At 36.0% G+C, this 26713-nt stretch overlaps 1 protein-coding gene and 1 non-coding gene across 3 annotated transcripts in view; one reads left to right on the plus strand and one right to left on the minus strand.

Annotated features, from left to right (window-relative positions):
- Positions 1-5942: 5942 nt before the first annotated feature.
- The window catches only part of KCNH7 (potassium voltage-gated channel subfamily H member 7), a 211612-nt gene continuing 190841 nt past the window's right edge, over positions 5943-26713 (minus strand). For both annotated transcript variants that reach the window (XM_036746120.1, XM_036746121.1), the window contains exons 11-13: positions 25169-25337; positions 8548-8740; positions 5943-6438 (exon numbers count right to left, since the gene is read on the minus strand). In XM_036746120.1, coding sequence (XP_036602015.1) covers positions 6169-6438; positions 8548-8740; positions 25169-25337 — 632 coding nt within the window. In that variant the 3' untranslated portion in view covers positions 5943-6168. The remainder of the gene's footprint in view (positions 6439-8547; positions 8741-25168; positions 25338-26713) is intronic.
- Positions 25746-25852, plus strand: LOC118840490. The gene has a single exon (XR_005009680.1). It is a non-coding gene; the product is annotated as a U6 spliceosomal RNA (small nuclear RNA).

A 26713-nucleotide genomic window follows, 5' to 3' on the forward strand; every position in this document is an offset into this window, starting at 1 on the left:
TTCAGAGGGTTATTGCAAAACTATTTGTGCAAATGGTTTATGCTGTCAATATCACATAATCTTTGAAGAAAACATTTGCTAAAAAATAAATATTTCTGTACAGTTCAAAGTCACCTTTATGATTTCATGCTACATAGTATGAGTAGAGACAAAGGGAGCAGTATAGTATGTTTTGGTAAGCTGTTTCACTATGTTTGAAACATTCCAAGATATTTACTACTAAAACAAAGAAAGATACAATGAATGAGATTTTTTTCCTTAGCCATCTTATATGGTTGAAATCTTTTAAATGATTAAAAAAGCATTCCTTTCAAAATATACTTTTCATTGGTTTAGTATTTCAAAATGCATCAGCATTAGAAAACATTCTAACATTTTTTCCAATTACAATTCTAATATTTCATATTTTAGTCACAAATACACACTTGATACTATGCCTTCCATTAAAATCAAAGGGAATTACATGGTTGCAACTAGAGATTCTTGAAATATTTTTTTTAAGGACTTGAACTGTTTTATTAGAGAAAAAATATTTTCCTTAAATCCAAAGATATGATATAATTGTTTTATGACACAGAAGCTACTAGTTAAAAATTGGGAATATGTAAATTCTGAGATAGTAGTAATAGTATCTTTTGTTACAGCACACTCCAAGAGGAGTTAAGAAGTGTAACTGTAAAATAAAAATTTTGTTTTATAATGATTTTGATAAACCATGACAAAAGACTCATTAAAGGAGTTTAGAAGGAAAGATTGAACAGAAATGACAACCACACCAGAGAATGTATACAAATATACCTGGTTGCTAATATTATTACATAGAGCTGGAAGGAAACAGGTTTAAACATATGCAGACATGCCTTAAAACTTCAAGTTAACAAAATGTTATCATTTAACACAAGGTAAATAAAAGAATGGAATTCCCATGCTTACAACCTTGGGATTCATCTATAGAATGTTACAGATTTTCCTGGTTTTGGATTTGTTAGCATCCCAAACAGCCATACTAAGGTTATTTTCCCTTGACTGTGCAAACCAAAAGTATTTCAGAGGCTTTACTACTATAGTAACTTACTGTGCTCAATTAAAAGTTTGACTTTTTGAAGAAGCTATTGTGCTACTAATGTTTAAATTAACATGCTTTACTGTATGCAATCATGTATTCCTGAAGAATGGTCTGTAAAATCAGAGTGTATTGTTCCATGGATTTATCAATGCTTCTTGTTCTTCAGCTGGAATTCAGTAACATTTTTGATTTGCAATTCTGTTTCATCCTAACCAAATCTCTTATCTGATAATAAAAATGAACATACTTAATTGTATTAAGGCAGCTTCCTCTTTAAAAAGTATCCCTAAAATTAATTCTCTTGTAATGCAAATAGTTACCCAATTGTGTTTTTTGAAAATGTGTATTTTTCTATAACAGATTTGTACCATATAATGGATATTTGTATTGGGTAAGAGCAACATAGTCAACTCATTACTCATGTATTTAAGTATAAGTGGCATCTTTTAAATTAAGAACTAAAGGATTAGTATTACTATTCATTTAAATTCAGTGTAAAGGAAAAAGATACTGAGATATTTAGATGGGCGAAGTTTGTATTAAGTTTAAATATTAGTGTAGCACTTGGATTGCTGTTTTCCTAAGGTACTGTTTTATGTCAATGGGACAGATACTGAAATGACTGAGAGAAGAGAATGTCTACCTGAAAATGGTTGGGTTTTTTTAGCCCTGAGCATTTAAGTTTTTACATTTGTTGGAAGCCAAAAAGATAATGCAGATTGCTAGAAAGAGCACTCCCACGAATTGGGGAAACCTGGGTTTTAGGCTTCATTATCTGACTAGCTGTGGGGCCTTGGGCAAGACTGGGCCTCATTTCTTGCTTTATAAATAGAAGTTGAACTTCATAATTTTGAAGTTCCATTTTAAGTATGACATTCTATGCCAATAGATATGATTGTCAGACTGTTAGAAACGTCAAGAATCCATGTTATCATTGCTTTGCCATTTAGTTAGTTGGCCTTTACAAACAATGCATTCTGGCAATGGTGAGTTTTTGGAGACAATTTTCCCAAGGGTCATTAAAATCGGGTACAGAAAAGATGTTGAAATCATTGAAGTTATATGTAACAAGAAATTTTATCCCATAGTTGTTTTGTCTCATAGTATTAAAATTGCCTTCAAACTTATGAATCCAATCATTAGTTATTAGTAATATAATTTAAAAATCACATTCCTAATTGGTATAGGGTACCATGAAACAACAGCAATGGTGTTACATCATGAGAAACCACTACTTAAATTGTACCCACGCCAGTTTTCTTGATTTTTATTCAAGTAGAATAATATCTTGAGATAGGTTTAAAGTCCCTTTAGTTGTATCATATGACTGATAAAATTATGGACACTTACGCCATTTTCTTGTTACTTTTTTGCGAGAAATGTCAAGCATGCTACTCTGTAGGACATAAACATTTGCCATGCATATGATGCATGTTTTTTTTAAACTCTAAATGGAAGTTTAATGGCATTTTAATATATTTGTCATTGGGAAAGTGGTAAATGATACTTAAAAAGTAAATAAAATTCATTGATCATCCTTTTATTGCAATCATGCAAATTAAGAAACCCCCACCCTAGTCAAACCGATACAGTTAGTACTTAAGTACATTATAATTAGCCTAAATAGAATTCATGCTCAGTCACATCACTTTCAGCTTCCACAGAGCATAGTAGTCTGTGCATGCTCATAAATGTGATTAAAATAATTGCTTTTAATGCAAATTAGCTCAGTAGATGAGATTCCAATTAATTTTTTAAAATTTAAAAATGCCACTTGGGTCAATAAATTTTCCTCCGTAGTTACTCAGTAGTTACAATTAGAACCATCACCTGTGGTTGTACAGGTAAAAGTTAGCTTCTGGCAGGAGAACCCCCCAAAACAGACAAGTTTTGCACACAGAAAATCAAATATTTAGATGTATGAAGATCACATTGTGCTCTAAGATGGAAGGAAAAATTTCCTTTTTTTTTTTGGCTAGTATCCTTGATGAGTTTACACCAGTGTATCTTTGAAAATAGAAAGCATCCTCTAGTGTCTGTTGGGTGAGCATTTATTCATTTTAAAATCATGTGAGAACAATATTAACAGGTGTTTCTTCATTCTAGGTTCTCGATTTAATAACTTAAGTGTAGAACACACCAGAGGGGGTTAGATAAGGATAGGTAGGATGGCAATTCACTAACAAGATGAAATGTTAAGTCTAAGTATGTGTAGGCCATCTGCCTATCTGATGCTAACAGCAGAAAAACAGATCTAAATGAATTGGGGATATATTTAGAGAGAAATTTAGTTGGGTCAGGCACCAAGTAACATTTCTAATGTTATAAGAAAGTCTAAAGGATTCTTAAGGACCCAGGTGTAGACAAAAGATTCAGAAAGAAAACAGCATGAGGCTATTACTGACTAAATATGTTGAGTCCATAGCCTAGGACAGAACAATGTCAACATTTTTTTAAGCTGAAAGGAAATTGAAAATGTGTTTAAGAAAATCATACCTGAGTATTTTACCCATTCCACATTTCTTGGCCTGCTTCACATTCCCAATTAAGTGCTAGATAACTGATAAATAAATTGTTGGGAGATATTACCAATGCTCAGTTGCTTTCTGACTAATCAAATCATAATACGTTACTCCATCCCATTTTATAATATAATGTCAGAAGGGGTTTTAAGTCCCCCTTCCAATTCTAAGATGCTATAGTTTTTTTAAAACAATAAGCTGCTATTTTAATTCAGAGAAATTAAAGTAGAAAAGGTTTTATGCAAAAAAATTAAATGTTAAAATTCTTTCACTATCTTTACAATCATGCCATTTTTCAATTATATTGAAAAATGAGTATCTTTGTGGAAGGCCAGGTTTTGTGCTTGTCTTCACTATAAATGTAATAGAGCATTCCAGAGTCATATTACCATATTTTAAGTTGTGTTACCTGACAAGGCAATCTTTCTTGTATAGCATTGTTTTTTGGTGAACATAATCTAAGGCTCCTTAAACCAAGGCTTGGCATATTTTTTTTGCCAAGTCATTTTAGCTGAAGATGTAACAATATGCTTATTGTGAAGGCTGTGTACACAACAACAGAGAGCTGGTGTGACTTTTTAAAACAAATTTTGGCATTGTGTAAACCAGTCCTAATAATTTGTGCTTCTCTGCTTTTCATAAATTAAGCACAGTAACAAAATATAATCCCTATCTGTGCAAATTCATTTTTCACTGCCCAACTAAAATTTAGAAGATTATCCAATAATCCAGCCATGTTGTAAAATGTAGGTAGCAGAATAGAGTCATTTGATCTACAATGTGTGAATCAATCAAATATTTAAGAAATAAGCCACGCTAGTCACAAAGTGCTGGTCTTGTACAATATATGCAGAATTTGCAGCTTTAGAAATCACTTTTTGGATTTACAGGTAGTTAGATTCGTACACAATGATAAATAACATTACATGTATATCCTTGAAAGATGGTCAAATTTTGTAATACTCAGAATCCTAGCTCGCTTTTAATCTCTCTTGATGATTGACATGGATTTAAAAAACTTAAAGAAAATTGAAGAGACGCTCCACCTTCCCCCCGCCCCCCACCCCCTGCTGCCGGTTATGTGGGCAGCTATACTAGCATTTTAAAAATTGATGTAGGGTGTATTTTTAAATGGAGGAAAACCTCAGTTAAGTGGAACTCAGCTCAGAACCCTCCACTAAATTGAAATATTTTTCTGCCCTCTCTTTTGGGACAAACTCAAGAAAATAGGATCTCATCTTAATGATATTCTAAAAATATCTTCTGGAGTTGTTATTGTATCATGGAACCAATAAACATTTTGTCTAATCTCTGTTATCTTTTATAGTTCTCTACAATGACAAATGATATTCAGAATAATGACCTTGATGCTGTTTGAGATCCTGGAGTATCAAAGAAAGATAATTATTTTTGGTATATTTAACTTAAGGCAGGAAAATTACTAATACATTTTAGAAAGCATTCAACAGGTTAAAACCAAATCAGCAAAATGAGATTTGACTAGGTGATCTCTAACCTTTCTGCTCCAAAAATCCTAGATTGAAACTGGATTTGAATTTAATTCTTTTCTAACCAACATATTAGATCATTCAGAATACCCCATTCTGTAAACATTCTACTTAACTGAGATTTTACTATGATGTTTTAGTCAAATAAGGTACATATTCTTTAGCCTATATAGCACAAAAGATAAAATACAGAAATACTTCTGATGCAAGTGGAATATTTTGGAGGGATTAAGGGTGAGGGTTAAGTCTTTGAGAGGAGCAGTGATACAAAAATAGATGTGGTTCAACATGTTGAATAAAAGAAAGAATAGTGTGAATCAGTCTGTCAGCCAAGTTTTACAAGTTTTGAGGAGGGTCAAGAAAAAAATTTTAAAAATGTGACCTTTTGTAGTCAAAGAAATATACCAGTGGAAATTACTGACTTAATGTGTTTTATGAATGCAATTGGTGATAATCCTTTAAGTCAAGGAGCTCAATCTTTTGAAACACTACATTTAGTTGGAAGAGGTTATTTCCTCCTGTTAGTGATTTTATAATCCCTTAATGGAATAAGTACCATTCAGTAGAAAATGCTCCATACGGAAAGATGACTACAGCTTTTCAAAATGGACATTTTTTTTGTTATACTTTGAACTTCAGATGAGCTAATTTAATAAATTCTGAGTCATGTCCATGAACTAGATCATCCTCTGGCCTCTTATTTACTTGGAAGGCATTTTACAACAAAGTACTGTTTTAGTGAAAGCAGTAAATGATACTGTCCATGCAACATGAGTTGGAGTGTCCTAACATGCAGGTGTTAAAAAATAAAAATAAAATAAAAATATAAGGTGCCTTGAGATGCTGGCAGTTTTTAACATTTGAACATAGTTCTTAAGTATATTTACATCTAACTGCTCAACTTTACCTTACAAGCTTTAATTTAGGAAAATATACAGTACTTTTGCATATAATGGTAACTTGTTAGCCCCTGAGTCAAGTATAGAGGATTTAAATACAAAAAAAGGGAAAACAGCCATTAAAAGCACTTACATTTTATATGAAGTAAATAGTAAAAAAAAAATAATAACGATTATTTCCCAGGAAGACCAGGATCAGAAACATGCCTATGAAGACCCAAGATTCCTATATTGCTTAGGGAAGAATCTGGTAAAGAAGGATGATGCCTGATGGGATGAAGGTAAGTTTTACTGTGCTGTGAATGGAGCTCTAAAGAGCGATCAGGTTCTTGTTCTAAAAGTGAAGTCAAGTTGTCTTCTGAGGCTGTGTTCAGGTGCACCCCACTGGAGAGCGATTCTTTGGATTTAAGTTTAGATTTTTCAAGATCTAGGAATTCAGGACACTGATGGGAAGAAGAGAAAACAAGGCAGTTTTACAAATCCCTTTGATAGCTGTCTAAAATATATTACCACCCTTCTCAAATCATCCACAATATTTAAACATGTTAAAATGTTTTCTTTCCAAATCAATTTGCATTTCTTTAAGGATATGGTCTTGCATTTTCTTTTCCCTTAAAAAAGTTGATGCAAGAGAAGGATGTGGAGTGGAGATCCAAGACCTGCCCCTCAATAGGTTTCCATATAATTTACAGGATTTGAAGAATTCTAAGCATGGGAAATTAAACTAGAAATCAGTCTTTTAAAAAAATATTTCCCCTACATTTATTTGAATTTTAAATTCAAGGAAAAACTGAATGTTGGAGAGTTCAGTACTTTAGTAGCTATGAATGAGGGCAGAGGACAGGAGGCAGCAGAAGGGAAGAGAATGGAAATAAAACTACTTGTTATTAGGTAGAATTAAAAGGACTATAATTCTCTGGAAACAAAAAAAATTACTGAATCATTGTGTGCTTTTTAGCTTTTAAACCTAGCTACAAAGGCATTATTTTCTACTTCCATATTTTGGAAGGCTTATATTATTTTCTTCTAAGTACATCACCACATGCTGTAAACATAGTTTTTCTGACTAGAGTACATGGCACTAACTTTCCCATAATTTTTGCTGAAGGTTTTTCCAGGATAGCTCTTAATATTTACTAGCTGTCCTTCAAATATCAATTTTGTTTGTAGTATTTAAAAAACAAGTCCAGTACAATCCAACCAATATTCATTAAACACTTAAGTGCTATACACTTAGGCTGGTTCACAAAATGAAATAATCCTTGTCATCAGGGCACTTATATTCTCTTGGGAGGAGACAATATATAAATAAATATGTACATAATAACTTGAGGTGGGAAAGAACATTTACAACTAGGGAGTTTGGGAAAGGATTCCTATAGGAAATTACACATGACCTGAACCCTGAAGGAAGCTAAAATTTCTAAGCAATGGAGGCAAGGAGTGAATGTATTCTAGGCCCTGGAGAGAGGTTATACAAATTGTGGAAGCAGGAGTGAAAAGCTAAGTTTGGGGTAGAAAATAGAGTATCTTAGGGAAGTAATGTGAAGTAAGCCTGGAAAGGTAGGCAGAATTCTGCCTGACTTTGAACAGCTGAGCTGAGAAGTTAGTATTTTATCTGTTAGCTAGCGAGGAACTACTGAAAATTATTGACAAAGGTCAATAGCATGGTCACATTTATGCTTTAGGAAGATTATTTTGGCAGGTATGTTGAGGACAGAATGGAGAGTGGTAGACATCATGAATCCAGTTAGGAGGGGGTTGCGATATCCTAGTGGTCCAGCTAAGCAGGCAAGGGGCCTGAGGTGAGATATGCTGTAGAAGCAAAATATATGAAAGTTGTTAGCTAATTGGATATGGAGGGTGATCAGAGGGGAAGAGTTGAGGATTGTACCATGAATATGAACTTGGGTGACTGGAGAGATGGAGGCATCCTTATCTGAAATAGGAAAACTTGGAGGAAGGGCAGGTTTTGGGAGGAAGACGTTGGGTGTGTCGAATTTGAGATGCTCTGGGGACATAGAATTGGTAATGTTAAATTAGAGTGTAGGAGAAAGATCAGGGCTACATATATAGTTTTTTGGTCTTTGTTTTGCAAGGCAATTGGGGTTAAGTGACTTGCCCAGGGTCACACAGCAATTACGTGTCAAGCGTCTGAGGTTGGATTTGAACTCAAGTTCTCCTGACTCTAGGGCCTATCCACTGTGCCACTTAGTTGCCCCAACATACGTAGTTATACATATAACATTGTATAACTCATCTCCTTTCTTCTCCCATTTGTACATAGGTAAAATTAGTTAAAAATTTGTTAAGACATGGAGGGGAGAAGAAGGCAATACAATCTTATACGTTGGTGATAGTTATGGTGAAGCCACTTCAGCAGCTTTGCAGCCTCCCCTCTAACACAACTCAACTGAAGGCAAATCGTCTTGATTCCCTATATTTTAGGGACTAATCTTCCCAGAACCTCAGTAATTTAGTCTTCCAAAAGAGCTTTTAGGTAACACTCATTGTTTCCAAATAACTTAGAATTAAGTTGTATCTGTACTTACTTGTGAAGAAGGACTGAAGCTTCTGTCAGTTTTAATAGATGCTACAAGTTGATGAGTTTTCATCACTTTGAGAGCTGGTCTTTGATATTCTGCCCCTGTTGTCACCATACTATAAGCAGGTGGGACCACGGCAGTTTGCCTCTGCAATAACTGCAGAATGGTTTGAATATCAGCTGTCATTTGAGATTCAAGTCTGCAAAAAGGACAGAAATTGGGTTATGTTCTAGTCATGTATAATTATCCTAAAGTAACCTGAAATTCAAAAGTATTTGAGAAAAATTCAAATTCTACCCTTAAACCTGTCAATGAAATAGCTGTGCTTGAACCAGGAAGGACAGAAGGGGGAGCACTAAGCTGTGTGCCAAACCTATGCTTTCTTTTCTGCAACTTAAGGGAAATTTTTTAAAAAAGTATTTTCCAAGACTCAGACTTTTAAAAAAGATACAAATAAAGAATACATCTGGTGAAGGAGAATGGACGAGCACAACCACAATCTTGTTCTTAACTTCTTTTAGTTCAGAGGGGTAACGTATACCTTGAGATTCTTTCAACATTGATTTATCTATTTTCCTTTGTCAGTGTCAATATTCTTGGGAAAGCATTTGACCTGACAGTGTTTGGGAAAATTTGAAAAAGTTGAGTTCAATTTAATCCCACAAGCATTAAATACCTACTCTGCACAAGACAGTGTGCTGGGAATACAAATCAAACCAAACAAAAAAAAAATCCCAGGCCCTGTCATCTTCAAGAAGCTAAATTCTACTGGGGAAGTTGTAACATTCACAAAAGTAAATATATACTAAGTATAAACAAAGTTATATGTACCACCCTCTCAAAGACCCTTGGGAGCTATATTTCTTTGCAGTTTGGAAGGAGAGGGAATGAATGCCAGATCAGAACTAGAAGGCTAGGTGTCTTTCTGTATAGCAAGAGTTTTGAGAATCTAGAGAATGAGAGGAGAGAAAAGGGAGGTGGTAAAATAACCCGAGACATTTCAAAATTACACATCAATTACTATGATTTACTATGAAAATGAGCCATTTTAAGACCTGCCCCATCAAACAGGAGTATAATCTAATGACTGAGGGTTATGTATATCAAATAATTTCTAGAGGGAGAGACTGTTAACAACTGGGAAAGGGCAGGACCTGGAAAGGCCTTATACAGGAAATGGTACTTGAGCCAAGCTTTGCTTTGAAGGAAACTAAAGGATTCTCAGAGGCCCAAGTGAAGATGGAAAGCATTCCAGAAAGAAGGACCACTTTTGCAGAGGCAGGGAGGTGAGAGATCAATTTATCAACCAGTTGTGAAAATGGATACCTTGATTTGCTTGAGCCCCCCAATTATCCAGGTAACCGGAAGAACTTTATGAGGACTGGCTGTATTAGCTGACATACCAATAATCCTTTACAGTGACCAAGAGTAAACCTAGCTGGACATGCAGGAAATCAGCAACTCTGAAGCCAATGAAGCTCATACCAGCTTTGAAGCAGACCCTGAGCCATTTGGTGGTTTACAGACTTTCAAGACATGCCTATCTTCAAAGACTTTATGGGTTTTGGAGACAACACTATATCTGGAGACTCTTCTAACTTTGGTTGGGGGTTGGGTTGGTGGTGTGAGGTTAATGGAGAATAAGATCTTCCCCACCCATCAATAGGTCTCATGTGGAGCCCATTAAAGGAAGCTTGCTTGTAGGAAGGTTTACACACTTTCTGTTAATTTCTAACTAGGCACTGAGCCTAAAGAATATATATCCTGAGAGGTGAGCTTTTGCTTTGGGGGCTCGCTTATGAGAAAGATGTTGTGATTCCCTGGTCAAGACTCTGGATGGCCGTATGTTCAGAGCTCCCTGACTCCTCAGAGGTAAAGGCTCTCTCGATTCAGTGGTGGATGTAAAGCTTGGATTCAGGCAGTACGGCCCTGTCTGTTGGTCTTTATTTCTCTTTATATTTTTTTCCATGCAATTAAAGATCATTGACCCCTTTTAAGTTGCTTTCCTTAGTACATCAGATCTAAGAACCTGCACTAGCAGCCATCCTGGGTATGCCAGTGTGGTTGCCGTTACAGGGGGATCAAGGAATTATCCTGCTTTGGGAGACATTTCCTTATCAAGCCTTGAGCTATGAACTGCTTATCACCAAGGATGCCTTCTGATGTGTATATCAAAGGGTCACAGTTTTGATACCTGGAATTCTTCACTCCCACTCCCCTCAGGGATGGGGCTCATTGACTCCTTCCTTTCTAAGTCCCCCTTTCCCTCCACATTCTTCACCTTCCTTTATTCAAAAAATATATAAATTCTCCCCATCCGTTATGTGGTGGGCTGTTAGCACAGGCCAGCAGGGCTTCCCTGCTTAATAAGAACCTTTCTGTAGTTTCACAGGCATCATCTTCCTCTGGTTTTCTTCCCTTTTAGGGAGAAGGAGAATTTAAATCTCCAGAACTGGCCTTTGTGTTGTTCGGTTATTTCCCCTTTGGGGGAAAGAAATATCTAAATTCCTTCGAGAAAGCATTTGCCTTGGTTTTAGGCAATGAACCAGTAGTAAGAGCTTAATATGCGCTAGGCGCCATACTAGGTGCTGTGGATATACGTGCAAATAATGAAACAATCCTTACTTGAGATGAACTTAGTCTAATGGACAAATTGATGTATATGGAGAACAGCTAGAAAGCCAGTTTGAGTATTTGAAGGAAAGTAACACGAAATTAGTTTTGCAAGGTACGTGAGAGCCAGAACAGAAAGTTTTAAACGTTATCTTGCTTAAGAACTTTCATTTTATCTTAAAAGACAAGATTCTGTCTTCAGGATAAACTAAGCCACTTAGCTTTAGACTCCCTGGCAAAGTCTTCATCTCAGCCTTGCTGCTTTTCTTCTTATTCCAATTCTCACCTTTTTCTATACTACTTACACTTCTTGTTATCATATCTGACTCTCTGTGACCCCATAGTTTGCTATTTCCTTCTCCAGTTCATTTGACAGGAGAGGAAACGGAGGCAAATAGGGTTAAGTGACTTGCCCAGGGTCACACAGCTAGTACATATCTGAGGCTGGATTTGAACTCAATTCCTCCTAACTCCAGGCACAGCACCTTACCCACTGTACCATCTACATGCCCCTCCACTCACACGGAGCACTTTAATTAAATCAAGTTATTATTGTCTTTTGAATGGGGTGGGTAAATCAACTCCCCTGTGTTCTGCTTACTATTCCTGAGACTTCACAGACCAAAACACCTTTCCTTGCCCCTCACATCCTTATATGTGTAGTCTTTACCTTTTAGAGTGTAAACTTCTTGAGGGCAGGGACTTTCTTGGTTTGTATTCCTAGAACTAATTACAGTTCTTGGCACTTAAGTGTTTAATAAACGCTTTCTTTAGCCCTCTGAATTCTTTGAGGACCCAAACCATGAGTATTTAAAAAACAGACCTAAAGCCATATTGATGCTTATATTCATGACACCTCTGGTTTGCTATTACTACTCTGACAATTTTTTTGTTAGAGTTTACAAAAACTCATTTAGCCAAATGGATTGCTAATTTAATTTTCCCTTAAAATTAAGAGGTAAAATTACAAAAAAAATTATCAATCTGATTCCTCATTTCTGAGTTTATTAGCACTAAAACTCAAAGAATTTTATGGGCATCTGGATAGGAAAATTGGATCATGCAGAATTCTCCTAACTCTATTTCTTACCAGTTCTGTTTTGCCTATAACAGGAAAATAAAAATAACATTTAAAAGCATAGGACCAAATTCTATCTAATGTTAATGTAACAGTAAGGCAATAACAACAGTGTAGATGATAATTGTCAAAATGCCTATGTAGTTCTGTATCGCAGTGTACGTGAGACTCTCCACATAGAAGGGAGAAGAGGTAAACCATTTATTCAGACACCAGAGGACCGGATCCCACAAGCCATTTATCTGGTCTATCTGAACAGTAAAACATTCAATACATAATATCACAACAGGGAGCCTCGTCATCCCAAAACCTCTCTGACCCCCTGCTAGGGTCTTCCCAAAGACAAACTCACAGTACAGCTAAGTCAGCCTGTTCCATTCTAACAATCACAAGGGTGGCCATTAGCAGCCATAACGTCTCTCTCTCTCTCTCCTTCTCCCTCTCTCCCTCTCTCCCTTTTCTTGTGTCATAACTTCCTTTTCCTGTTAGGAAGCTCCTCCCACCACATGTGACCTAGGCTTCCTGTGATGTAAGCAGGTCACATGGCCTATTAATGGGTGGGAAAGATCTTCAAATCTAATTGCTACTACAGGTGATCATACTATTTTTTATAAAATCCTGGGAGAATGAAGAGAGAACACAGCCTTTGATTGGATAAAATAATAGATGCCCACTGGAGGAAGAAAAAAATGAATCTTCATTTTAAGAAGTTTCCATTCAAATAATAATTTTTAAAACGTTTTTGTTTTTTTGTTTTTTGCTATCCATGCTTCCTAATACTTTGTCCTCATAGGCTCCATATTTCATGGCAAATATGCCTATGGTTATCCTGAACTGCAGTCTAGGAAGTTGTGTGTGACTGATTGTGCCTGCACAATATGACAAGTACCCACAAAAAGAGAAAATTTCAGTTAACTAGCTGTTTGACTTGTCTGTAGCACGCCAGACAAATAGTGACTTTTTTTTTTTTTACTGAATCGTGTCTTATCTGACCAAATTGACCATTTCTGTTATTGCTCTATAGCTACAGTCCTAAACTGTCATCCTCTTTTTTTTCCCTAAAAGATATTTCTTTTACCATAAAATGTTTATCATTCACTAAGTGTATTGGAATTTTAACTGTTATTTTTAAAGGATTCTTCCCCTCCTACTCAGAATCCAATCAAGACTCAAAAATTGTCGGCTTTGTTGTGCTCTCCATAACTTTGATGGAGGTATCTTAAGCAGCCTCTGAGAGCAGATGTATTTTGTTTTCATAGATTGTGTTATGTAAGCAATATCTGTAGATTTTAAAAAAAAAATCCATTTGAAGAATAGGCTTCAACAAACACACCCAGGAAGTGTAGGCAGCAGTTTTATATTGTAGAATCAGATCACTGTGACACTGACATTTATCATTCTGCCAGGGGACAAACGATCACCTTGCTGATCAGGTACAAGCTCAGAGTATGAGGCTTCCCTACTGTTTCACATGATGTATTTAAATACCTGCAGCCATTACCCAGTTTAGCTTGAAACAATACCCAGCTGTGACTAACTAGTTATGTCTCTAATAGGAAGAAAAATGGTGAAAGGATCTGTAGGATTCTAGTTTCTTCCTTAAAAGACACAGTAGTCTTATATTGGTCGGATCTAATAATGTGGAATTTGGTATTTGGCATTTTCTTGGTTTTTGTGGCTTTGCTGTCTCCTGATTTTCCTGTCTATTCTTTCTCAGCATCCTTTGAGGGAATCTTTTTTTTTAAAGGTTTTTTGTTTTTAGTTTACCACACTCGGTTCTACATAATTTTGAGTTCCAGATTTTCTCCTCCCTTCCCCCCCCCCGCCTCCTCAAGATGGCATGGAATCTGATATATCTTCTCTATATAACTTCGCATTGAACTTATTTACACAATAGTCAAGTTGTAAAGAATTATGACCAATGGAATAAATCATGAGAAAGAAGAAACAGAATCAAAAAAATCCCAAATACAAAAACAAAAGAAGAAAAAAAAACAAAGGGGAAAAAAGGTGAGCATAAAGTGTGCCTCAATCTGCATTCAGACTCCATAGTTCTTTCTCTGGATGTAGATAGCATTCTCCATCGTGAGTCCTTTGGAGTTGTCTTTGCACCTTGTATTGCTGATGAGAGTGAAGTCTATCAGGGTCAGTCATCACAGAATCCATATATCTGTGGTTGTCTATAATGTTCTTCTGGTTTTGCTCTGCTTGCTCAGCATTATATCGTGTAGGTTTTTCCAGGTTATTATGAAGTCTGTATCATCCCCATTTTTTATAGCACAATAGTATTCCATTACCTTCATATACCACAACTTGTTCAGCCATTCCCCAATTGATGGACATCCCCTTGATTTCCAATTCTTTGCTACTACAAAAAGAGCCCCTATAAATATTTTTGTACATATGGGTCCTTTTCCCACTAGTGTGATCTCTTTGGGATACAATCCTAGAAGTGGTATTGCTGGGTCAAAAGGTATGAACATTTTTATAGCCCTTTGGGCATAGTTCCAAATTGCTCTCCAGAATGGTTGGATCAGTTCACAACTTCACCAGCAATGCATTAGTGTTCCAGTTTTCCCACATCCTCTCCAGCATTTATCATTTTCCTGTTTTGTCATTTTAGCCAATCTGACATGAGAGAAGTGGCACCTAAGAGTTGTTTTGATTTGCATTTCTCTAATCAGTAGTGATTTTGAGCATTTTTTTCATATGCCTATAGATATCTTTAATTTCTTCCTCTGAAAACTGCCTGTTCATATCCTTTGACCATTTCTCAATTGGGGAATGACTTGTATTCCTATATATTTGCCTCAGTTCCCTGTATATTTAAGATATGAGTCCTTTATCAGAGACAATGGTTGTAAAGATTTTCTCCCAATTTTCTGCTTCCCTCCTAATCTTTTTTTTATACAAAACATTTCAATTTAACATAATAAAAATTATCTATTTTGCATTTTGTAATGCTCTCTATCTCTTGTTGTGTCATGAATTCTTTTCTTTTCCATAAATCTGATAGGTAAACTATTCCTTGCTCTCCCAAATTGCTTATAGTATCAGCCTTTATTCCTAAATCATGAACCTATTTTGACTTTATTTTGGTATATGGTGTAAGATATTGGTCTATGCCCAGTTTCTGCCCTCCCATTTTCCAATTTTCCCAACAGTTTTAGTGAAATAGTGAATTCTTAGCCCAGAAGCTGGATTCTTTGGGTTTATCAAAGAGTAGATTGCTATAGTCGTTGACTTCTCCATCTTGTGTACCTATCCTATTCCACTGATCCACGGCTCTGTTTCTTAGCCAGTACCAGGTAGTTTTGATGACTGCCGCTTTATAGTACAGTTTAATATCTGGTATGGCTAGGCCACCTTCCCTAGCATTTGTTTTCATTAATTCCCTAGATATTCTAGACCTTTTGTTCTTCCAAATGAATTTTGTCATTATTTTATCCAGCTCTGTAAAATAATTTTTTGGTAGTTTGATTGTTATGGCACTGAACACATAGATTAATTTAGGTAAAATTGTCATTTTTATTGTATTAGCTCGGCCTAACCATGAGCAACTGATATTTTTCCGTTTATTTAAATCTGACTTCACTCGTGTGAAAAAATGTTTCATAATTATGTTCATATAGGCCCTGGGTTTGTCTTGGCAGATAGACTCCCAAATATTTTATAGTGTCTACAGTAACTTTAAATGGAGTTTCTATTTCTATCTCTTGCTGTTGGGCTTTGTTAGTAATGTGTAGGAATGCTGAGGATTTATGTGGGTTTATTTTATATCCTGCAACTTTGCTAAAATTGTTTATTATTTCAAATAGTTTTTTACTTGATTCTCTAGGATTCTTTAAGTAAATCATCATATCATCTGCAAAACGTGATAATTTAGCTTCTTCTTTGCCTATTCTAATTCCTTCAATTTCTTTGTCTTCTCTTATTGCTACAGCTAACATTTCTAATACCAAATTGAATAGTAGGGGTGATAATGGACATCCTTGTTTCACCCCTGATCTTATTGGGAATGCATCTAGCTTATCCCCATTACAAATAATACTTGTTGATGGTTTTAGGTAGATGCTATTTATAATTTTAAGGAAGGCTCCACTTATTCCTATGCTTTCTAGTGTTTTTAATAGGAATGGGTGTTGTATTTTGTCAAAGGCTTTTTCTGCATCTATTGAGATGATGATATGGTTTCTGCTAGTTTTGTTGTTGATATGATCAATTATGCTGATAGTTTTCCTAATATTGAACCAGATTTGCATTCCTGGAATAAATCCTACCTGGTCATAGTGTATTATTCTCATGCTAAGTTGCTGCAATCTTTTTGCTAAAATTTTATTTAAAATTTTTGCATCAATATTTATTAGGAAATTGGTCTATAATTTTCTTTCCTTTGAGGGAATCTCTATCCAGTTTTTGCACTGCCAACAGTGGGTGTCTCTCAAGGCTCTGTCTTCTCTTTTCCTGCTATACTATTTCACTTGGTGCTCTCAGCATCTCCCAATTATTGTCTTTAGAAAGATGGTTCTCAGCTCTATTTGTTCAGCCCTAATTTCTGTCCTGACCTTCTGTTAGGGGTACTGAGGTGGTCATAAGTCACTGAAATGAATAAAATGACATGCAGTTTTCCCTTGGCATGATTCAAGGATGCCATGGAGAGCTTCCTGAGATTTACTAAATGTAATTACTGCTACCCACTTCTCACAGGAACAAATGTTCCTACCAGAAGGAAAGTACTTTTATGGATGAGGAACCCTTGAAAAAGAAACTAGAGACCTTAGGAGCATAAGGTGGCATCTTTGTCACTGTTGCCTATTAAAAGTAAGGAAGAAGTGAAAAGCAGAATTCTGAAACATGAAGATAGGGGCTGGGGTGCTCATCAATTGGAAAACAGCTGAACAAATTATAGTATATGAATATAACAATATGATTGGGTCATAAGAAGTGATGAAAGACTTGGCTTCAGAGAATCCTAGGAAAACTTGTAAGAATTTGTACAGTAAAAGGATCAGAAGCAGGAGAACAATTTATGCAGTTAACAACATTGTAAAGAAAAACAAATTGGAAAGATTCAATGTTATAACTAATTATGGCTCCAGAGGACTAGTCACCTCCCAACAGAGGGGGTGTTGATTCAAGGTACAGAATTAGATATACATTTTTGGATATGATAAATGTGTGGATTTTATTTACTTGACTATACTTTGTCGCCAGGGTTGTGTTTTTCAATTGGGAAAGAAGAGAGGGAGGTAGAGTAAAAGAAGGTAGTGATAGGGTTGCCAAAAAAGAGAGAGGGAGGGAGGGAGAAGGGGGGCGGGTACAGAGAGAAAGGGGGAGAGAGATAGGGAGAGAGAGAGTCATTGAATCATTTTTTTCACTGCACAGAAGAGATGGAAATTCAGAAGGAAACACAAAAATAAAAGATAGCCTTGAAAGTAACATGTTGAATTTATTGTGTGCTTTGAAAAATCAAACTGTATATAATAGAGATTTGTGCTTTCATGAATCATGAAACACTCTTTTTTCTGTTCTACTTTGTATGTGGAAATGTTCTTTTTTGGGGTGTTCTTTAGATAATTAAAATAAAATTTAAAAAATATGATGGCTGACAATGGCATTTGGATTCTGGGCTTTGAGTTAAGATACACAATATAGCTCTTGGTCAGAGATGGAATAATCTAATGAGAGTTATTTATAATTAGGCAAAATATATTTGCCTGAACTCTTATAAAACTGACCAAGAAGACTTTAGATTGAAAAAGAGGGGAAGGTAAAACATTGCTCACATATATCCCCCAAGCCAGAAACTACAGAGAGTCTCACATATGAAAAATAGTATTATTTAGGATCAAAAATTTATAGGAGATAATATTTGTGAAGAAGAAACCTATAGTCTCTGATGTTTATACACAAAAATATATGTGTAATAAAGAAGAAAAAAATAAAAACTGTTACATAAGAAGGTAGATTAACCTCATAGTGCTAACACGGAGGCTTGGCATAGTAAGGCATACTCTATTCAATAGTTAAAGGGGTGAGGCAGGGGGAGGGAGAAGGTAATGGATTGATTAAAAGGTGAAGTCAAATAGTATTGTATATCTAGAAAATACAAATACGGAAATCCATGGACCAGAGAAAGAAAGTATGATAGGAAGCATTTGTTAAAAAAAAAATGTAGGGTCAAAATGGATAAATGATTTGGATATAAAGAGTGATATAAGTAAATTAAGGGAGCATTGAAAAATTTACCTGTTAGATCTATGGATAAGGGAAGAGTTTGTCTCCAAACAAGAGACAGAGAAGATCTTGGGAAGTAAAATGGATAATTTTGATTGCATGAAATTTAAAAAGTATTTGTACAAACAAAGCTAATGCAGCCAAAATGAGAAAGGAAACTAGGGAAAAATTCTTTTATGGGAAGCTTCTCTGAAAAAGACTTCATTTCTCAAATACAAAGGGAACTGAGCCAAATTTATAAAAATAAAGACCTATGCCTCATTGACAAGTGGTCAAAGGATATGAACAGTTTTTCAGAAAAAGAAAGTAAATCTATCAATAGTCACTTAAAAATACTCTAAATCACTATTGATTAGAGAAATGCAAATGCAAACAACTTTGAGATACCATCTCATACCTATTAGATTGGTTAGCATGACATAAAAGGAAAATGACAAATGCTGGAGGGGATATGGAAAAGTAGGGACACAAATGTACTATTGGTGGGGCAGGAAAGTGGTCCCACTGTTCTGAGGAACAATTTGGAACTATGTCCAAAGGGCTATAAAACTATGCTTCCTCCTTGACCCAATGACACAACTAGGTCTGTATCCCAAAGAGATTGAAGAAAAGGAAAAAGGACTTATATGTACAAAAATATTCACTGCAGCTCTTTTTGTAGTGGCCAAGAATTGGAAACTGGGGGATTCCCATCAATTGGGGAATGGCTAAACAAGTTCTGGTATATGATTGTAATGGAATACTATTGTTCTATAAGAAATGATGAACAAAATGGTTTCGGAAAAATCTGGGAAGTCTTACATGAAGTAATAAAAAGTGAAGAGAGCAGAACCAGGAGATCAATGCACACAGCAACAGCAATATTGTAACAGTGATCAACTGTGAAAGATTTAGCTACTCTAATCAAGACAATGATCTAAGAAAATTCCAAAGGACCTATGATGAAAAATGCTATCCACCTTAAAAGAGAGGGAGCCAATGAACTCTGTGTGTAGATTGAAGCACATGTTTTTCATTTTCTTTATTTCCTGTTTTTCTGTGTGTGCTTTTTCATTTGTAATATAGTTAATATGGAAATATGTTTTTCATGACTTCACATGTATAATTGATATATTTCTTGCCTTCTTAAAGGCTAGGGGAAGATTAGAGAGAGGGAGAGAATTTGAACCTTAAAATTTTTTAAAAGTGAGTGTTAAATTTTTTAAAATCTAATTGGGACATATTTAATGGAATATAATATATTTTAAGAGCAGAAAAAAGAATAAAATGGACAGAGAGATAGAAGCAATGCTGTGGTAGGAATGTACTTTAGACCCCTGAGTTAGAAGGAGGAAATAGATACTGTAACTGACCACAAATCAGGCATAGAGGCATGACATGGTAGCAGTAGGAGATTAAAGTACTATGGATGCTGCAGGCTGAATAGCTGATGTATCTTTGACTTACCTAAATTATAAGTTCATTCTTCAAAAATGGAGGAAGTAATGAGAGAAAAACTGCTGACTTGATTAGATTTTAGTAAAAATTCTATCAATCAGTAAGCACTTATTAATCAACTCCTATGTGGCTATCACATAGTAGGAAGAATTTATTGAAATAAAAATGATGGGAACATTGGGAGGAAGTGATCATTAGACTGTACTGTTCATGATATATGAAGAAGTGAAAGCTGGGCAGAAGGTAACATAGACCTTAGAACAGAATTCAAATCAGTCAATCAAACAGTATTTATTAAGTTGTTTAGAAGAAAGACAGGTAAACTTGTGGTCAAAAATTTGATAGAAATCAGGGGGGAAAAGGATTATATGAATTTCTGATGCCACACACAAAACCAACTCTCATAAGTTAGAAAAGGGGGAACTACTAAAAAAGTTTGATGTGGCTACACAGAGACCTCATTAACTTAAATTTTCAAAAAATATATTCAAAGATGTAAACAAGGGAAAATTGTTAAGGATAAACACAAGAATGGCATAGGCCAGTTAAAAAGTGTCAAGAACTCTAAAGCTCAGAACAAGAAGAGGCTAATAATGCTAGCTAGCATAATGAAAACAAAATGACTTAGAATTGGTTATATAAGAGAAAAATCAAAGAAGGCATATGAAGATGGAGAATGGGAAGGAGAGAATAAACATTTATATATACCCTATTATGTGCCAGGCAGTAAGTGCTAAGTGCTTTATTTTGTTTTTTTTAACAAACATCCCATTTGATAAAGGAAGTAAAGACAAAACTTTTTTTTCTTTTCTTTAATAAGGAGAACAATCTTTGAAATAGTAAAAAAATAAATCTGAGATAGTTAATGGAGAAATGGTAAAAGAGAGCACCTAGCTACATTCTGAGTTTGATTAAGCTTGTATGAACTATGTCCTATGCTACTGCAAGAATTGGTAGATGTGCTTGCTGAGCATTTTAGCGACCTTTGAAAAATTGTGAAGATTGGGACTTGTGTAGTAGGATTGGAGAACAACAAAGATTGTACCAATTTTAAGGAAAAAAGTAAGAGGTTGGAGTTTTCAGACTACAGACGACTTCAATTCCTCCACAATAAATTATAGAATATAATTAAAGTGATGGTTTCTGAAGAAAAGGAATGGGACATTATAGCACCACTATTAGATACTATTAACAGCTATGTGGTTTCATTAAGAAAAGTGTTCATGGCAGACTAAACACTTTTTTTGATGAGATAAAATCTCCTATGTTTTCCTTGTGGACTGAAGGGGGAGATATGGGCCATATGATAATACGTGTAAGAGGATGTAGAACTGAATGACCTGCCTTAGAAGATGGAAGGATCTCCTTCCTTTCATGCTCCAAGTAATTCTGGATAATTACTTCTTAAGTATGTTATGGAAAGAATTCTTATTTAGTTATGAGTTGAACTAGATGACCTCTGAGGTCCTTTCCAACTTTGGGATTCTGTGTTGTTGTTGTTTTAAATATAGATACCATTATATATTTATTTTATCAGGGGTATGAGGGAGGTAGTGGGGACCTGAAGTTTGATCACTGTAGGAAATTCCCCAGTCGGCTGAAGTAGATTTTAGTAACATTTTAATTTATAATTTGAGAGTATTGGCTGAAGGAACTGAGAAGTTAAGTGACTTGTCCATGGTCACACAGTATGTATCAAAGGCAGAATTCTTGATTCTAGGTCTTCCTGACTCCATGGCTGGACCTCTATGCACTGTGTCACACTGCAATCATTATGCTTCAATAGTAGGCCCAAACAATTCAGCCTTCCTATTTCTCTATAGAACCAAAATGTAGTAGAAACTCAAACATTAACATCATGTATGTTTGGCTTTGAAATGTATTTTTGTACCTATATATAGGTGTACCTGATCTAGGGAGGTATCTGATGAACAAAAAATTAACTAGAAAGCTAGACAGCTTTGATTATCCTGCAAAGCTCCAGTCTGATATAAGCTGTCCCTTTTCTTGCTGTCTGTGTGTATGGAGTTGACTAAGAATTTTGGAATTAACATCAAACATTGAATTAAAACTGAACATTGATGTTTAAAGAGCACTGACTGAATAATGAGAGGACCTGGGTTAATTCCTGCCTCTGATAATTGATACCCATGTGACCTTAGGCTAGTGCTTAACCTCCTTGGGGCTCAATTTTCTCATCCATAAATGAAGAAGTTGATCTAGATGGGCTCTGAGGACCTTTGCAATTCTTGAACTATGATTCTGGACTTTGGTGCTTTGTTAGGTGATGGGTTGAGCTTAACAGAAAGGAACTTTGTTAATATAGATAAGTGCTAAACAAAATGAGTTGAAGAAGTGTAACTTACCTTAAGTAAAGATCTGACCATGTGACTCAACCAACTCCAATGACTTTCTATTGTTTCTAGAATAAAATATAAACTCCTCTGTTTAGCTTTTAAAGCCCCTACACAGCCTGGCCCCATTCTATCTTTCCAGTTTCATTGGCAATTGCTTCCTCTTTTGCACTCTTGTGATCTACCCAAACTGTCTTTTTCTCTGTTCTCCACTCATAACATTCCCTCTCCTATATGTGCTGCCCCGTGCCTGGAGTGCTCTTCTTTCTTACTTCTACCACATGGAGTCCTTCTCTTCCTTGATGATGCAGTTCAGATACCACTTGATCCTCCCAAGTGATGGTACCCTCCCTCACAAGCCACCTTGTATTTTACTACTTTCTGTATGTGCTTATCAAGATATGTATTTATCAACTTTATACTTATGCTGTATGTATTTTTCTATGTATTTCTTGTCTGCCCCATTAGAATGTAAACTTGTGGGGAGAGATAGTTAATGATTACTTGTTGATTTTACTGATCAATTGAAATGTTTGATAACAGAAAATGAGTGTTTCTACTTTTCTGCTTTAGAAGGAGACATATATATTTACTGGTTTTGGGTCAAAGTGAGTTCAATCTAAAACCAGCTTATGAAGAAGGTTCCTCCGGCTCCTCATGTAAGCACCATACTATTGACTTCTGCTCTACTGTGAGTATTGAATGGAGGCAAGATAAAAAATGCAGCCTGACATGCAAGAGAAGAAAGACGAAACAGAAGTAGGCTGTGCTGACTACAGACTGCCTGCTCTCTCACCTGATCTAGAACTCTTTACTGTCTAATATTAGACTCTTCAAACCATTTGAATCTGGTCTGACAAGAGTAATTACTTCTTTTAATGTAAAGTCTACCTACCTTCCTGAAATTAATTCACTAAGTTATCTGCCATGGAATCTCTTGACATTCTGGACTGATTGCTTTTTTTGTGGCTGAGTGCAGCACTTGTTCGGTCAAGTTGAGCAGTATTTATTAAGCACCTACTATGTCACGGGCCCTGGGAAAGGCAACACCCTTCCGGCCCCAAAAAAACCCAAAACAACCAACCCAGCCCTAAAGGAAACAACTCCCCCCAGCCTCCGCAAAACCAGTCTTTGTTCGCAAGGAGCTCACCATCTAATGGGGGACACAAAATGTACACAGCCATGGACAAAAAAGGATATATACAAGATAAATTGGAGGTAATGTCAGAAAGCTAGAGAAGGAAATGGTGAACCACTCCAGCATCTTTGCCAAGAAAACCCCAAATGGGATCACAAAGGGTCAGACACGACTGAAACAACTGAACAACAATAACAAACCACAACATCAGAGGAAGAGCACTGAGATTAAGGAGAATTGAAAAAGCCTTCTTACAAAAAGCTTAACTGAGACTCCTGATAGATAACCACAAACCCTAGTATCAAAGGATTCAGAGCTGGTAGACACTCAGTGATCACCGAATTCTGCCTCTCATTTTACAGATGAGGAAACTGAGGCAAATAGGATGAAGTTTCTTGTCCAGAATCACACAGCTAGGAAGTGTCTGAGGCCAGATTTTAACTCAGGAAGATAAGTGTTCCTGACTCCAGGCGTGTGCCACCTCAGACTTGTACTAGCTGTTGTGTAACTCCGTCCTGTTTCAGTTTTCTCACCTGCATAGTAGAGATGGTAATAGCATTGACCTTCCAGGGTGTGTGAGGACCAAATGAGAGATTTGTAAAGCGATTAACACAGTGCCTGGTGTATAGTAAGCACAATATAAATAATAGTTATTGTTGTTGGAATTTGCAGAACAAAAAATGTTGGGAATCATTGTACTAAGTTATTAATGGTATGTTATCTTTATTGGTGGAGGGATTTGCCATGCCAGGAGTTCCCTATGTTATATTTAAGTACTGCAGGAAGCGCTGTTAGCTCTAGAAGCAGAGGACCTGTGTTCAAATCCTACCTCTTGTACTTATTGCCTGTATTAGTAGGGCAAATCATTTTATTTCCCTGGGCCTCAGTTTCCTCATCTAAAAAGTGAGTGCATTGGACTAAATCTCTCCTTGCTCTAATTCTTTGACCCATGGCTTAATAATTAGATATTGCTTTGTATACATTTATGTGAGCTTAATTATCTATTTAATGATAATAATATAATAATATTATCTAACATGTTCCTCACAAGAACACTTTAAGGCAGGTTTGTTCATTCATTTCAGTCATTTCTGACTCTTCATGACCCCATTTGGGGTTTTATTGGCAAAGACGCTGGAGTGGTTTGCCATTTCCTTCTCCAGCTCATTTTACAGATGGGGAAACTGAGGCAGAGAGGGTTAAGGGACTTGCCCTGGGTCACATACCTGGTAAGTGACTGAGGCCAGATTTGAATTCAGGAAGATAAGTCTTCCTGACTCTGGCCCTGGCTCTCAATCTACTGTACTACCTAGCTGCCCTTTAAAACAGGTAATAGAATATTATTTCTCTTATTTTGCAAGTGAGAAAACTGAAGCTTAGTGGAGGTGTGAATTACCCAAGGTCACAAAATGAGTGAGTATAAGAGCCAAGGTTCAGGATCTCGGTGGTCATGAATGAAATGACACAACAAGATAGACTATATGATGGAAGATGATGTTCACTTTATGAACAATTTTATGGTAGCAATAAAGTGTACAGCTGCATCACCCAAAGGCTACAAAAAGACAAGTAAGAGAGGTTTTTTTAAACATCACTCAGTTATTCATTCTAAGCTACTTCAATGTTCCATTCTCTGAGAAAAGACAATGTGTGTGTGCATTGAGAGGGTGGGAGAGGGGCAGGATGGATTTAGTTTCTGACAGGAATCCTAGAAACAGAAAAAGGATCTATTTTATCATTGCTTCATGTCTCACACTTGCTTTTTGATACCTGTTAAGTTGTTCTTGGAGCAAATCTAACCGATGTTCCACTTCTCCATATGTGAGATCACTTTCAGTTTCACAGATCCCCCAGGTAACTCGGTGGTATGCCGAGGGACTAGGCATCTCTTGGTGTCCCCGGGAATTTTCTTGTTCCCAATTTCTTGCATCAGTGATATCTATGGAAAACAGCAAGGTTTATATTACACTTATATTTACACTTGATGTAGCATTTCTTTGCATGAATATCCTTCCTATGTCTAAGGAGAGGAGATTGGTTTTACTTTGTAGAATTCTCAAATGTCGTAGCTGAAAGGAACTTTACTGATCAAACATTTAGCCTAACTTCCTTATTTTACAAACAAGGGAACTGAAACAAAGAAAGGTTAAAGTTAAGTGATTTGTCCAAGGCTGCACAGTGAATTTGTGCCATGACCAGAACAATCCACTCCATCCCAAGTTCTAGTCCAGCACCTGTTACACTAGGCTCTGCAGAAATTTTTACATTCCACATGTTTATCTGTATCTAAGTAAAAATGTGCTGTGTATTCGGCTTAGGTAAAATGAGTCAAGAAATGGCATCCTTTGTGCTCACTGAAGCAGAACATTTACTAAAACTAGAACAATACAGAGAAGATTAGTATGACCCCTGTGCAAAGAAGACATGCACATTGGAGAGGCATTCGTTATTGTTTTTATTTAGGATTGGATTCAATTTGTAATTATAAAAGCCATGCCCCAGTTGCTAAATGGTCAGTGGGTATGAACAAGCAGTTTTTAAAAGAAGAAATCCATGTTGTCAATAACCTTATAAGAAAGGCTCCAAATCATTAATAGAGACATGCAAATTAAAAGCAACTCAGTTGATAAAAAGTTGACCAAAAGGAAAATGACTAATGTTGAAGACACTATGGAAAACAGGAATATTAATGCTAAATTGGTGGAGCTTTGAATTGCTCTAGCCATTTTGGAAAGAGGTTTGGAACTATGCCCGCAGCTACCCCAGCAATATGACAATTAAAGTCATTCCCTCAAAGAAGAAAAGGACCTATATATGCAAAATATTTATAGTAGCTCTTTTTGTAGTGGCAAAGTACTGGAAATAAGGGGAGGATACTCATCAATAGGGGAGTGACAACAAATTACGGTGTATGGATGCAACCTGGGATGACTTCTAAGAACTGATACAGAGTGAAGAAACAACCCAGAGACCAATTTATACAATAACATCTTTATAAAAACTGACAACTCTGAAAAACTTAAGAACTCTGGCTAATGCATCAGTCATGATTTCAAGAGACCAATGATAATGATGCATGCAAGCCACCTCATGACAGAGAGATGATGGACCCTTTGGTCCAAGCCAAATAAGACAGATGTTTAGACATGGTCAAAGTAGGGATTTGTTTTGCTTGGCCATGCCTACTTGATAAAAGGGTTTTGTTTTTCTCTTTTTTGCCAATGGGGGAGGAGGTGGGAGGGATAGAAAATAAATGCTTGCTAACTGAAAAATTAAAAATTAAAAAAGTTGTACCATTCTAAAAATATAGGCTTC

This window comes from Trichosurus vulpecula, chromosome 2, assembly GCF_011100635.1.
Source record: "Trichosurus vulpecula isolate mTriVul1 chromosome 2, mTriVul1.pri, whole genome shotgun sequence".
In the NCBI taxonomy this organism is placed as follows: Eukaryota; Metazoa; Chordata; class Mammalia; order Diprotodontia; family Phalangeridae; genus Trichosurus; species Trichosurus vulpecula.